Below are 14,285 nucleotides of genomic sequence, written 5' to 3' on the forward strand. Positions count from 1 at the left end.
CTTGAACTCACTTTACAGAGGCTATGTACTCCAGTTAAAGACCAAATACTTGATGTCCTAGCAGGGAAGAATAATTAGCAAATTAATTAATCAGGGTTCTGTTTATATTTTCAAAGCTATTTTTTAAATTTTAAAATCAGTAAAACTTCACTCAAGTTTAGCCTTCAGGAGTATGTGGTATGTTTGATATTCCACTACTATTGTATACAGCATACCACTCAGGTATAACAAGAGGCCCTTGGACTTGAGCCCACACTTTCTTTTACTTACAACTCTAATGAATGGATAGGCAATTATTTTGAACAAGAAACAATTATTCCTCATAAGTAAGAGTCATTTTCACAAAGTTTCTAAGATCCTTTTCACTTTCTATGGACACAAGCATCCATGCCTCTGGCTTCCCAACATATTCATATTCATTCATTCATATTCTCTCTCACACATGCATGCACACATAGTAGTACTACACCAACTCAGCAGTCATTTCCAAGCAGCTACATAGTATTTCTCCTTTCATGCTCCACTATGTCCATCATGTTATAATTTCAGTAGAATCTTAAAAAAGATTACCACAACAGATAAGGCACTGGTATGATGGCTTAATTTTGGTAGAAAAGTCAGTCCCGAACGAACTTGGTAATCCCGGAATCCGCCAGCTACAGAAAGTGTAGTTAAATTTATGTGCCTAGCATTCAGAATCCAATAACTGTTTACAGTCATATAAAAATCTGGTAGGAAATAAAAAAGACACATTAAAAATTAGTCGTCATTCTTTGCAACAAGATATCTATAATACTAGTATTAAACTGAATTTCTGTTTAAGCCATCTGAATCGTCTATAAACAATGCTATTCACATTTCTCTATTTTGAGTAAAACAATTTCTTTACAAATATTCTGCTTTCCCCATTAAATCAGAGTACAAATACTAAGAGTTACTAAAGGTATCAAGAAAGAAAAAACATATCCAAATTTCATTAGCTTTGACAAATCCATATGCTAACAGGTCTCTACATTCCACAAGGATGCTGTTTGTTCATGAGCTACAGTACCTACAATATAGCAAGAAGAAAAAACCCTAAAATTCTTCCAAAGATAAGAGTTTATTATGCTAAAGAGTTAGAATCTTCCTAATCATAGCAGTGTCCCCAGTTATGAGGGCTTAGCAGCTCTCTACTTCAGCCAACCACCCCCAAGTACCATTTAAGTTCTTAAAATGCAATCTATCAGGACAATGACATTCACATTAGTCTTGGGACTATGCTGCTATGGAAAATCTGAGGGTTAAGAAGGTTCTACCCATTTAGTGTAATAAGTAGTTCAAAGCGAAGAACCTGCAGACAATTTTTCCACTTTATCTATAGAAGGTAAGAAAATTTTAGCCTCAAAGATTTGAGGCCAGCGCAGGAGAGTTCTCACTTTCTTTTCTGATTATCAAAAGTTAATGCATTTTGGAGCCAGCCCTGAGGGCCTAGCAGTTCAAGTTTGGTGCGCTCTGCTTTGGCAATCCAGGTTCGGTTCCCAGGCACAGAACCACACCTCTTGTCTGTCAGTAGCCATGCTGTGGCAGCAGCTCACATACAAGAACTAGAAGAATTTACAACTATACACAAGTATGTACTAGGGCTTTGGGGGGGAAAAAGGAGGAAGACTGGCAACAGATATTAGCTTAGGGCAAATCTTCCCCTGCAAAACAAAACGAAACAAAAACTTAATGCATTTTGACCCTGGCATTTCACCCCATTGAGGGCTTCAAACATTTTGCAACAGCAAACTCCTCCCATTAAAGATCTCAGCAATATTTACTTAGATCGTGACCAAACAGCCCCGTTCCTAAAATCTGCAGGACCTGGGGACAAGAGTACCAATGGGGTACACACTGCCATATGTCTAAATATTTAAAAGTCAAAGTCCAGTTAACAAATTGTTCAATTACATATATTTTCTCTGCCTACCTTGGCAAATATATCATTGAAACAATAGGGAAAATCAGGTTCAAATTAAGAATTATAGGACACCTCGGAGTTGCTCGCTGGATTACGGCAGCATAGAGAGAGCAGATCTCTGGCCCATCACTGTGCTATCCTCCTCTCTTCCCATCTCAATTCCAGCCTGCATCAGAAGGACCTTGTGTGCATATCCAAGCTCTGTCTGTACTTCATGCAAAGCCACCCCTTGGCCACAATTCAAGCTTAGGGTTGTACATACCTGCCCTCAGGACAGATCCAGGTAAAAGGCCCGTACAGGCCCTGGAAGTGGGCTTGGGGCATATGGGTAAGGAGGCCTGGTTACCTGGATCATGGTCTAGAAGTAAAGGCACAGCCTCCAAGAGGGGGGGCTGCTTGGGCCTCTAAAGTGCAGAGCCCAGTGCAGGGTTTCCTTTCCCCTAGTTAAAGGCGGTATTTCCACCAAGTATAAACAGGGAATCTACTTCTGGAGGTCATATGAGTACCTGTCTCCTAAAAACCTAAAATCTACCACCCCTTGACCTTTTGTTTTTTCATTCCAATTCTGGCTTACTGCAATAAAAAATAAATACAGAATAAATGGGAAAGAGGCTTGTTAATTGTTGGAAAGCATCCTGATCCTAAGAATCACTTTCAGTCTGAGCTTTTTAGAGACAGACCATCACTATCCTTCACAACAATAAAACCCGACTCTTGTGAAAGTTCTTTCCTCAAAGAATTTTTAAAAATATATTTTGAGTAATTCTAATTTAATCTACATGGCTCACCTATATACATGAAATAAAATGCAATAAGAGAAAGAGTTCTCATGTGTGGTGACAAGTATTATGACTTGTCTGTCTTTGGTTTTTTTTCTAAACCTAGTAATTATTAGAATTAGTAAAACAGATTTAAACAATTTCAATAATAAAACTAAAATTTTTTATTAAAAGATTTCTACAGGCAAAGTTGTAAACATAATAAGGAAGAAAAATCAAACTTCACTCTAAGTACTGTTGCACCAGATATTCCAGCAAGTAAGGTACTCCTTGACAATGTAACGTTAAGACGAGTGCTTTGGAAAACTACTTTGGTTTGGAGTCTCTAGGGTATATTTCTCACTTAACTATAAACAAAATTTTCATCGCAATTAAGATGATGCAAATTTTGATAGGGTAAGAAGTTGTGTAAATTTACTGAAAAGAATTATTTCTTTCTAAAGATTTTCTTCTACACATACAATATTCTAATAAGCATAAAGTAAAGATAATACTTGACTTTCTGTAATAAAAAGCTGACATGGCAGGCATTTAATTCTTATTCTGTGACATTATCACTATTTGATTAGACGACAATAATCATAAGCTCCCATTGTTTATTCAAAATCCCTTGAAACATCATAGTATTAACTATAATTTTATTTCTTCTGTTATAGTAACATAACTCAATTAATAGGCAGTATAGCATGTGAAGGTTAAGACCACAGGCCCGGGAACAAGTTTGCCAGGGTCAAACACTGGCTCCACTGTTTTCCTGCCATGTGACTTTGGGCAAGAACTTTATCTTGGCCTCTTTTTTCTATCCATAAACATGGGGATACCAACGGTACCTACCTCAAAGGACTGCTGTAAGGATTTAGTGACATAATAATATATCCTGTGAAGTCCTTAACACAATACCCAAAATACAGTAAGAGCTCAATAAATATGAGCAATTCTACCTCACTATATAAAGCGTTAGCAGACCTATTTATTTAAAAACGACATTTCTACTATTTTACTTAAATATAATCTTACTTTGAATACAGTACTGGAAGTTAAAACATAGGAGATACAAACACGCTTTAAGAGACGGAGTTATCCTCAAGAATAACCAAACCGAAGCCCAAGTGCCTAGGGATCATAAGACACATACTATCCATGTTAAGATGCGAGGGACAGAGAAAACTAGCAGCAGTGTCAATTATGAGCCTAAGCTGAAAATCACAGAGAGAGATGCTCAGAACTGGAGTGGCTGATTTGAAACTGAGCCGCTTCACACATGGATAAATCTGTAGCACACTCTAAATGCAGCAGCTACAAGGATATGTTTAATCCTGAACAACAATGGGGAGGGCAGTTAGTGTTTATGTAACAGTACTCACCTGTAATAAAACGATCTAATGGCATTACCGGAGCAACATGAGGTGTGGCTTGTGTAATAAGAAGATTTATCAGATCTTGTTTAAAATTTTTCAAGGTAAGCAATGCTCTCGCAACAAGGCCACCCATAGAATGACCAATTATTGCCACACTTTTTGGAGCAAATTCTTGACCCTATTAAAAAAAATCACCAAGGTATAATTAAGGTTTAGTATCATAATAAAAATACTAAATACTTCTATGAGTAATTTTATAGAAAAAGAAAATTAAGCTATTCATATAACCTCCCAACACAAGATACAGAAATACATTTTCATATACTTCTAATTAGTGTATACATAATATTTTGTGTTCTGCCAAACATCTTTAATAGCTATGTTTTGGTTTTCTGAACTAAAATCATAACAGTCTAGCAAATCCTGTTTTATCATTTGCTATATTGGATGTAAGAGGTGTAATTATATTTGGTGTATACCAGAATATGAGATTTTGTAGGATACAAGAAGTCAAATCATTTATTTCAAACTGGAAATATTTCACAAAAGCCAGAACAATTATTACCATAGCAATATACTACCTCATCATATTGATACTTCTTATCTCACCAAATTCTTCTCTATTGTGCACCTGGGTTTAAAACCAGCATTCCATAACATTTATTCACTGACAATTACATACTTTATTTTTTAAATAAGTATTGCTTTTTAAAAAATCTTTTGTCTCCAAGTAGTATCCTCAGTTCCACTACCAAACTTGTGCTCATCACCCTCCACACTGATCCTTCATCTATGTCTTCTCTCCTGTTACTATGAATAAATTGGACCTTGTGCAGAAGAGTTAACATAGAAGGCTTGAGACTGTTATCCTCAGAATGGACTGCACAGAAAGTTGGTTCTGGGCTACAGTCTGGGATCTTACATTTTGGGAGAGTTCTCATCATTCCCTAAGTGATAAGAATGGCTCCCTGTTCTGAAACTGTTTTGCAAACAATATGGTTTATGCTGAACACCTGCTGTCCTTCTGGTTGGGATTTTGGTATGTGCTAGGTAGAGGGTGTCTACAGGACCAGTCCCCAATAAAACTCTTGGGCACTGAGTCTCTAACAAGCTTCTCTCATAGACAACACTTCACACACGACATAATTCATTTTGCTGTAGGCATTAAATGCATCCAGTGTAACTCTCCTGTGAGAGGACTTTTGGAAGCTTGCATGTGGCTCCTCTGGACTTCATCCCATACACCTTTTCTCTTTGCTGATTTTGCTTTGTACCCTTTCACTGTAATAAATCATAAGTATAACTATATGCTGAGTCCTGTGAGTCCTCCTGGAGAATCAAGGATGGTCTTGGTGATCCCCAACACAGACCAGACCTCAGCAAAAGCCAAACTCTACGTATGTGCTCTGAAACCTATCCCTTTTGGCCTTCTCAAGTACATCACTCCAGCAATTCTCTCTTTCTTCTTACATCATTTCTCCTTCTCTACTAGATCATTCTTGCTAGTATATACTGTTATTCTCCCTTAAAAAATTAAAACAACTCTTTTTAATCCCACTTTCCCCTCAGTGACCAAACCTTTCTCTGTATCTCTTTAAAGCAAAACTCTTCAAAAACAGTTGTGGGTACAGCACTTGCTGTCTCCCATTTCTCAACCTCCATACACTCTTAAACCCACTCCAATCAAGCTTTCACCCCAACCCTCCTCCACAACTGCTCCCGTCAAGTCACCAAGGAATCTAATGGCCAGTTCTGCATCCTCATCTTACTTGACTGTCAACAGCATTTGCTATAGTTGATCACGTCTTCCTCTCTGAAATGCTTTACTTAGTTTCCTTGACAACATACTCTCCTGAGTCTCCCTTTACCTCACTGGCTGCTCCTTTTTAGTCTCTTGCTGGTTCCTTCTCATCTCCCCTCATCTCTTAATACTGGAGTGACTCAGGCCTCAGATCTCTTCTTTCATATCTTGACCCTATTAGTGATGTCATCCAATCTCACGGCTTTAAACACATCTATATGCTGTCAACCCTCAAGTTATTATCTCTAGACTTGACCTCTTCTCTTGAACGCTAACCTTAAACTCCAACTGCATACTAGCTACACCTGGGATGTCTAATGTGCATCTCAAATCGAACCTGTCTAAAACTAAATGCTTAATCTCCTCCAAATCTGTTCCTCCTACATTTTCCCCAATCTCAGTTAATGGCATTTCAATCCTTCTAGTTGTTCAGCCAAAGAATTGGGGGTCATCCTTAACTCTTCTTTTTCTCTCACATTGCCCCTCTATATCTGATCTGCTAGCAAATCTTGTTGCCTCAACTTTTAAGATTTACGCCAGTCTGACCATTTCTTATCACCTCCACTGCTACCAACTTGATTCAAACCACTATTATTTCTTGCCTGAAATACTACAATAGTCTTCTAACTAGTCTCTCTGCTTCAACTCTTATGTCCCTTCAGTATCCTCAAAAGCATCCAGAATAATACTGTTAACACCTACATCAGAACATGTCCCTCTGCTCAAAAACCCCTGCAATGGCTTTCTAAATTTTTTCAAATAAAAGACAAAATTCTTAAAATTGCCTACAAGGCTCTCTAATCTGCCTTTCCCCCAACCTCTCTGTCTACTAACTCATTCTGTCTGCTCCAGCCGTACCAGTCTCCTTGTTTTTCCCCAAATACAGTATGCATGCGCTTGCCTCATGTATTGGTTTACTCTACCTAGAGTACTCTTCCTAGATATCCAAATGGGCTACTCCCTCATGCTCTTAATTTGTATTAAACTGTCCGCTTCTCAACAGAAGTCTTCACTGAGCACCCTTATTTATAATTGTAGTCCTCTACCCTCAACTCCCTATCTCCCTTTCCTGTTTTTCCTTCCTGGCATTTATCACCATATAAGATAGCATGTATTTTTCTTATTCATGATGTTTACTCTCCGCCTCTCCTCACTGGAACACGAGGTCCACAAAGGCTTGGATTTATGTTTTATTCATTGCTGTATTTGCACGCAGACTCACGTGACGAGTGAATGAGGTTTTCTTCATCTAAAAATGTCCTCTCACTTTCCCACATCCAAATTCTATCCATTCAACAAGATTCAGCTGCCTCTCTCTAACTCCTATCGTACTTGCTTGTAATAGGAATCTTACTTTTAAAAGCTTCAACTTAAAAGAAAGTTTATTAGTTCTATTAAAAAAATATAATACTTAGTCAGAGAAAATCTCGAAAAAAACAGAGAATTAAAAAAACTACCTAGGATATAACATTAAAGACATGATTGTTTATTGTGAATGACACGGAAATAACTCTCACTTTGCAATCACATCTTATTTCTTATCCAATAAATATCAGATACATAAAAGGTCCTGTACTTAATATGGCTTGTTTCCTCTTAAAACAATCAGCGTAGACTTAAGCTCAAAAACAACTTGCTGTTGAAATAATTTTAAAATGCTGGCTTATGCAAAGAATCACGATGTCTAAATTTCATTTTCAAGATGCACAGGAATACCTCACTGCCTGGATTACTACAGCTTCGTAGTTAAGTCTTGAAATTAGGCACTGCAGGTTCTCCAACCTTGTTCTTCTTTTTCAAGACTGTTTGCATTTCCATATAAGCTTGTCAATTTTTACAAAAACACCTGCTGGTATTTGATTTGTATTGCATTAAATTTATTGGTCATTTTGGGGAGAATTAACATCTTAATTTTGAGTCTTCTAATCCATGAAGTTGGTCTGTCCATTTATTTCAGATTTCTTTAATTTCTCTCAGCAAAGTTTGCAGTTTTCAGTGTACAGATCTTGTACATTTTCATTAAATTTACCCATAAGCATTGTATTTTTTTGTGTGAGGAAGATTAGCCCTGAGCTAACATCCATTGCCAACCCGCCTCTTTTTCCTGAAGAAGATTGGCCCTGAGCTAACATCCATGCCCATCTTCCTCTACTTTATTTGGGATGCTGCCACAGCATGGCTTGACAGGCAGTGCGTCAGTCCATGCCCGGGATCTGAACTGGCAAACCCTGGGGCCACCGAAGCAGAGTGTGCAAACTTAACCGCTATGCCACCAGGCCAGTTCCAAGAATTGTATTTTTTATACCATTGTAAATGCATTTTAAAATTTCCCTTTCCATTTGTTCATTGATTTTTTAATGCTGATCATTTATCCCGTGACCTTGCTAAATTCACTTATGAATTCTAATAATTTTCTGTAAATTTCTCAAAATGTTTCTCTATATTTATGCCATCTGTGAATAGACAGTTTTAACTCTTCCTTTTTAATCTTTACTAATTTTATTTATTTTTCTGACCTTCGTGCACTAGCTAGGACCTCTGTACAATGTTGAATAGCAGTGGTGGGAGCAGAAAGAAGCCATAAAATGGAGAAAGAAACTACCTGGTACACAACATTAAAGACATTTGATTGTTTATTGTGAATAACACTTATGGAAATCTCCTTTTGTGATCACACCTTATCTATCTTATCCAATGAATATTTTATCAGATACATAAATGGTTCTTAACCTAATATGGCTTGTTTCCTCCCAGTAAACTACGCATAATACTCATAATTCCTCACATTGAGGAAGTTCACTTCTATTCCTACTGTGCTGAGTTCTGTGTTGCATTTTCTTAAATCATGAATGGGTGCTGAATGTAGCCAAATGAGTTTTATTCATCTACTGAGATGATCCTATGACAAACTACATTGATTGATACCTGAATATTAAACCAACTTTGCATTCTTGAGATAAATCCTATTTGGTCATGATGTATTATACTTTAAAACATTGCTGGATTTGATAGCCTAATTTTTTGTTGAGGATTTTATAACTATGTTCATGAGGAACACTAGGTCTCTATTTTCTTTTCAAACAATGTGATTATCTGATTTTGATAATCAGAGTTTGTTGGTTTCTTAAAATGAACTGTAAAGTGTTGTCTCTTTCTCTATTTTCTGAGTTTGTGTAAGAAGGGTATTATTTCTTCCTTAAATATTTGATAGAATTCACATTGAAGTCATTTAACTCTAGATTTTTCTTGGCAGTAAGATTTTTAATTACACATTCAAAAATTTTTAAAAAGGTATACGGCTAGTCAGAGATTCTGTTTCTTCTTGTGTCTGTTTTGTAATGTATGTTTCAAGGGATTTGTGCATTTCATCTGGGTTGTCAAATTTTTTTGCATAAAATTGTTCATAATATTCCTTTGATAGTTTCTTAGCATGTGTAGGCTCTGTACTGATGTCCCCTCCTTCATTCCTGATTTTGTTAATTTGTGTCCTGTTCTTTTTCCTTCTTAATCAGTCTAGCTATGGGTTTATCAATTTTAAGGATCTTTTCAAAGAATCAGCCATTGGTATCAATTTTTTTCTCTACTGTTTGCCTGTTTTCCATTTCATTGATGCCCATTCTCATCTTTATTGTTTCCTTACTTCTACTTACTTTGAGTTTACTTTGTTCTCTTTCTCTAACTTCTTAAGTTGGAAAGTTAGATCATTGCTTTTAAACCTTGTTCTTTTCAAATATAAGCATTTAAGACTATAATATTTCTTCTAACCACTACTTTAATCTTATAAATTCTGATGATGTGTTTTCACTTTAATTCAGTTTAAAACATTTTCAAATTTCACCTGTGATTTTCTTTTTGACCTCTGGGTTATTTAGAAGTAATTACCAATATTTGAGACTTTTCCAGATATCTTTTTGTTGTTGATTTCTAATTTAATTCTGTTTAGAAAATATACCCAATATGGTTTCAATCCTTCAAAATTTACTGAGACTTGATTTATGGCCTAGCATATGGCATATCTTAGTAAACATTCCATGTGCATTTAACGAGAATATAGTTTCTACAGTTGTTAGGTGTAGTGTTCTATATATGTCACTAGGTTAAGTTGGTTAATAGTGTTCACATCTTCTATAGCTTACTGATTTTCTATTTATTTTATCAATTACTGAGAGAGGATTGTTGAAATCTCCAACTCTAATTGTGGATTTATCTATTTCTCCCTTTAGTTCTGTTAGTTTCTGCTTCATGAATCTGGAAGCTCTGTTATTAGGTGCTTACTCACTTGGGAACGTTTTGCTTTCTTTATGAGCTAACTCTTTTATCATTACAAAATGTCTTCTATATCCCTGGAATATCCTTTGTCCTAGAATCTATTTAACTGATATTAAGATAGCCATGCCAGCTTTCATATGATCTGTGTTTGTATGCATTTTTAAAAATTATTTTACTTTTAACCTATCTGGATCTTTAAAGTAGTTTTTATTTTCTAGTAGAGAGATGATCATTTAGTTGGGTGGGTCTTGTTTTTATATCCAGTGTGACAAGCGCTTCCTTTTAACTGGAGTGTTTAATCCATCTACAATTAAAGTAATTATTGATATAGTTGGGTTTAGCCCTATCATCTTGCCCTTTGTTTTCTATTTGTTCCATCTGTTTTTTCGTTCTTTTCTCCTTTTAGATTGAGTATTTCTCTTCCATTTGCTCTTTAGCTATATCTCCTATTTTGCTGTTGTTACTCTAAAAATTACAATATGCAACGTTAACTTAGTCTACCATGATTTAATATTACACCACTTCTTACCATAGTGGAATAATTCTGTTTACTCCTCTTCCCACCCTTTTCATGGTTATTACATATTTTCCTTCTAAATAAGTTATAAACCTCATTTTTTTTTTTTTTGCTGTAAACAAAATTTTTTAACCTTTTATTTTGGACCAATTAGAGAAAAGTTGTAAAAATACCACCGAGGGTTCCCATACACTTCTTACCCAGCGTCCTCTGATGTTAACACTTTACATAAACATACTACAAATATCAAAATCAAGAAATTAACATCAGTGCAATTGTATTAACTAAACTGCAGACCTTATTTAAACTTCACCAGTTTTCCCACTAATGTACTTTTTCTATTTCAGGATTCCATCCTGCATCCCACCTTACATTTATTATTTCTCCTTAGTCTCCTCTAATCTGTGATAGTTCTTCAGTGTTTCCTTGTTTTTTATGACCTTGATACTTTTGAAGAGTACTGGTTATTTTTATAGTATGTCTCTCAATTTGGGTTTGCCTGAAGTTTTCTCATGATTAGAATGAGGTTATGCATTTTTGACAATAATGTCACAGAAAGTACATTGCATCCTTCTTCAGAGCATCATGTCAAGGGGGCTCATGATGTCAAAATGTCTTATTACTGGATGTTAACTCTGGTTAACACGATGTCTGCCAGGTTTCTCCACTGTTCTCTCCCTTTGTAGTTAATAATAATTTTAGAAAAGATACTTTGAGACCATATGAATATCCTTTTTCTCCTCAAACTTCCACCCACTAATTTTAGCATCCGTGAATGGATGGAACAGCAATTACTGTGCTGTTCACTTATCGGTAATTTATTTCCCTCTTTCCTTCTACTAATGACAAAACTGCCAGTTTTTGTTACTCTGACAGCGTCTTTATCTTGCTCTCACTTTTGAAGGATATTTTTGCTGGGTATGCAATTTTAGGTCGTGTCCCCTTCACCCCCACCCCCAAGACTAAGATGTTCTGTTGTTTGTGGCTTTCGTTATTTCTGACGGAAACCGGTGGTAATTTTTATTGTTTTCCCTATAGGTAAAGGGTCTTTTTTCCTCTTGCTGCTTTTAAGATTTCTCTTTACTTTGTTTTCCAACAATTTGTCTATGATATATGTGTGATTTTGTGTTTATCCTGCTTGACATTCATTGACTTTCTTGGATCTATGGGTTGAAAATTCTTCTTTTTTTTGTGAGGAAGATCAGCCATGAGCTAACATCTGATGCAAATCCTCCTCTTTTTTGCTGAGGAAGATTGGCCCTGGGCTAACATCTGTGCCCATCTTCCTCTACTTTATATGGGATGCCGCCACAGCTTGACTTGGCTTGGCTTGGCTTGGCTTGACAAGCCATGCGTCAGTGCACGCCCAGGATCTGAACCTGTGAACCCTCGGGCTGCTAAAGCAGAGTGTGCACACTTAACCACTGTGCCACCGGGCCGGCCCTGTGGGTTGAAAATTTTTAATCAAAATTGGAAAATTTGGGGCCATTAGTCCTTTGAATATTTTTTCCTCTCCTATTTCTCGCTCCTCTTCTGAGGTTCCAATTACATGTATGCTAGACTGCTTAGTACTGTCCCACAAGTTCCTGAGGCTCTGTCCTTTTCATCCTTTTATCCTCTGTCCTTCATTTTGGATAGTTTTTATCGTCCTAACTTCAAATTCAATAATCTCTTCTCTAGTGTTCCACCTGCTTAAAGCCTATCTACTGAATTTTTCATTTCTGATATATATTGTTTCAGTTCTAGATTTTCCTTTTTGTTCTTTTTTTAAATAGTTTTCATGTCTCTGCTGAGATTCCCCATCTGCTCTCTCGTTATGTGCATCTTTTGCTTTAAATCCTTAATTTTGGGGCCAGCCCTGTGGCTTAGCGGTTAAGTGCGCGCGCCCCGCTGCTGGTGGCCCGGGTTCGGATCCCTGGTGCGCACCAACGTACCGCTTCTCCGGCCATGCTGAGGCCGCATCCCACATACAGCAACTAGAGGGATGTGCAACTATGACATACAACTATCTACTGGGGCTTTGGGGGAAAAAAAAACAAATAAGGAGGAGGATTGGCAATAGATGTTAGCTCAGAGCCAGTCTTCCTCAGCAAAAAAAAAAAAAAAAAAAAAAAAGAGGAGGATTAGCATGGATGTTAGCTCAGGGCTGATCATCCTCACACTCACACACACACACACACACACGCACACAAAAAATTCTTAATTTTGATATTTTTGAGGCTTTTACTTAAGCATTGTTAAGGTGGATCCTAGAGTAGCTCTTTCTTTAGGGGTAGGGTAGTCCTACTCCTATATCATGTCATTTCTGGGGTCTCAATTGAATGCCCAATGTGTTCAGACAGGTCTTCCCACTCTAGCTGGTCAGAACTCCTGTTTCCCAGCACCATGGGGCCTCTGAAACCTCAATTCAGCTCACAATTCCCCAGTAGCTGTTGTTTGCCAGGACGTGCACAGTGGCATACTAAGGGAAGAAGTGGCTCACCCCAGTAGGTAGTAGTATTTTATCCATGACACCGTTTAGAATTGCTGGCACAGAATGATTTTTAGTCTGTTTTACCGTTCTTTTAAATTTCTCTTAAGACATATATTCCCCCTTACCCCTTGCACCTGAGGTGGGCACACCCCACCACTTCCTCCTTCCTTCTTGCCTTTAGCCTCTTGTCCTGTGCCTATGCAGTGCAGCAAAGACTGAAAAATGCAAATTTCTAGAGTGCCTATCTCTGCCTAGTTCTCTTCTTTCTCATGCCCTGCCCCAGAGCCTAGTCACTTCAGCAGTCCCAAATTTCAATCTCTGCCTTCTTCAGCTCAGTGATATCAATGTGCTCTGCTTGATCTCTAGCTGCTTGCCCCATGGTCTGGAAAATGCTTCCAGGCAGACAGCCAGGGCAATCATGGAGCTCATGTGTATTCTTTCTTTCAGGGGTCATGTCCCTTACTGCTTGGTTGTCCAATACCTGAAAAGGTGCTTCAGATATCTTGACTAGTTTTATACTTGTTTACACACTGAGGTGGTCTACTCTAGTACCAGTTACTCAGTTATAACCAGAAGCAGAAATCCATACTAATGGATTTTAGGAAATATATTGCACTCCTAATTTATAAATAAAGTTAAAATTTTTTCATAAATAATTCACAAGAAAGTTTTCTTGTAAATTCAATTTAAAATTCAAAAACTGTCACTGAGTTCAAAACAGACTCCCACAAAACAAACTCTGTGCCAACTTTCCTTCAACTTCTATAAAAACAAATAAATGATTTAAAATATGCTGAGTCTCTTTAAAAAAAGATGCTAACAGGTTGATCACTATTGATTTGCAAGCTTATCCCACCTTATAGAGTTTGAGAATTGTTTTAATGCATTCATGTACAAATTTGGTCTGCTTCTGAAGACTTCCACCATACAGTGCCACCAATTCTTCATTGAAATTCACACTAAAGAAGTCAAAGTGGTACTTGAAGTCAATGTCTTCTGCTTTTCTAAGTGCAATAGAGCCAATAGAACGAACTGCAAAGGAAAAAGGCAAAGTGCACATTAAACAAAATGTTTAAAAGTTTCATCCATTCTTGCTTCAAAGTCTCTTAACAAATAACTTTATCTCACATCCTCAAACACAAC

General features: G+C 37.0%; 1 protein-coding gene across 8 annotated transcripts in view; it reads right to left on the reverse strand.

Annotated features, from left to right (window-relative positions):
- Positions 1 to 14,285, reverse strand: part of PGAP1 (post-GPI attachment to proteins inositol deacylase 1) — a 69,179-nt gene that overhangs the window by 45,151 nt on the left and 9,743 nt on the right. For all 8 annotated transcript variants that reach the window (XM_087435538.1, XM_087435541.1, XM_087435542.1 and 5 more), the window contains 3 exons: positions 13,999 to 14,174; positions 4,089 to 4,260; positions 571 to 728 (listed from right to left, as the gene is read on the reverse strand). In XM_087435538.1, the coding sequence (XP_087291664.1) occupies positions 571 to 728; positions 4,089 to 4,260; positions 13,999 to 14,174 (506 nt within the window). The remainder of the gene's footprint in view (positions 1 to 570; positions 729 to 4,088; positions 4,261 to 13,998; positions 14,175 to 14,285) is intronic.

This window comes from Ceratotherium simum, chromosome 9, assembly GCF_057802395.1.
Source record: "Ceratotherium simum simum isolate JZ-2026a chromosome 9, ASM5780239v1, whole genome shotgun sequence".
Classification (NCBI taxonomy): Eukaryota; Metazoa; Chordata; class Mammalia; order Perissodactyla; family Rhinocerotidae; genus Ceratotherium; species Ceratotherium simum.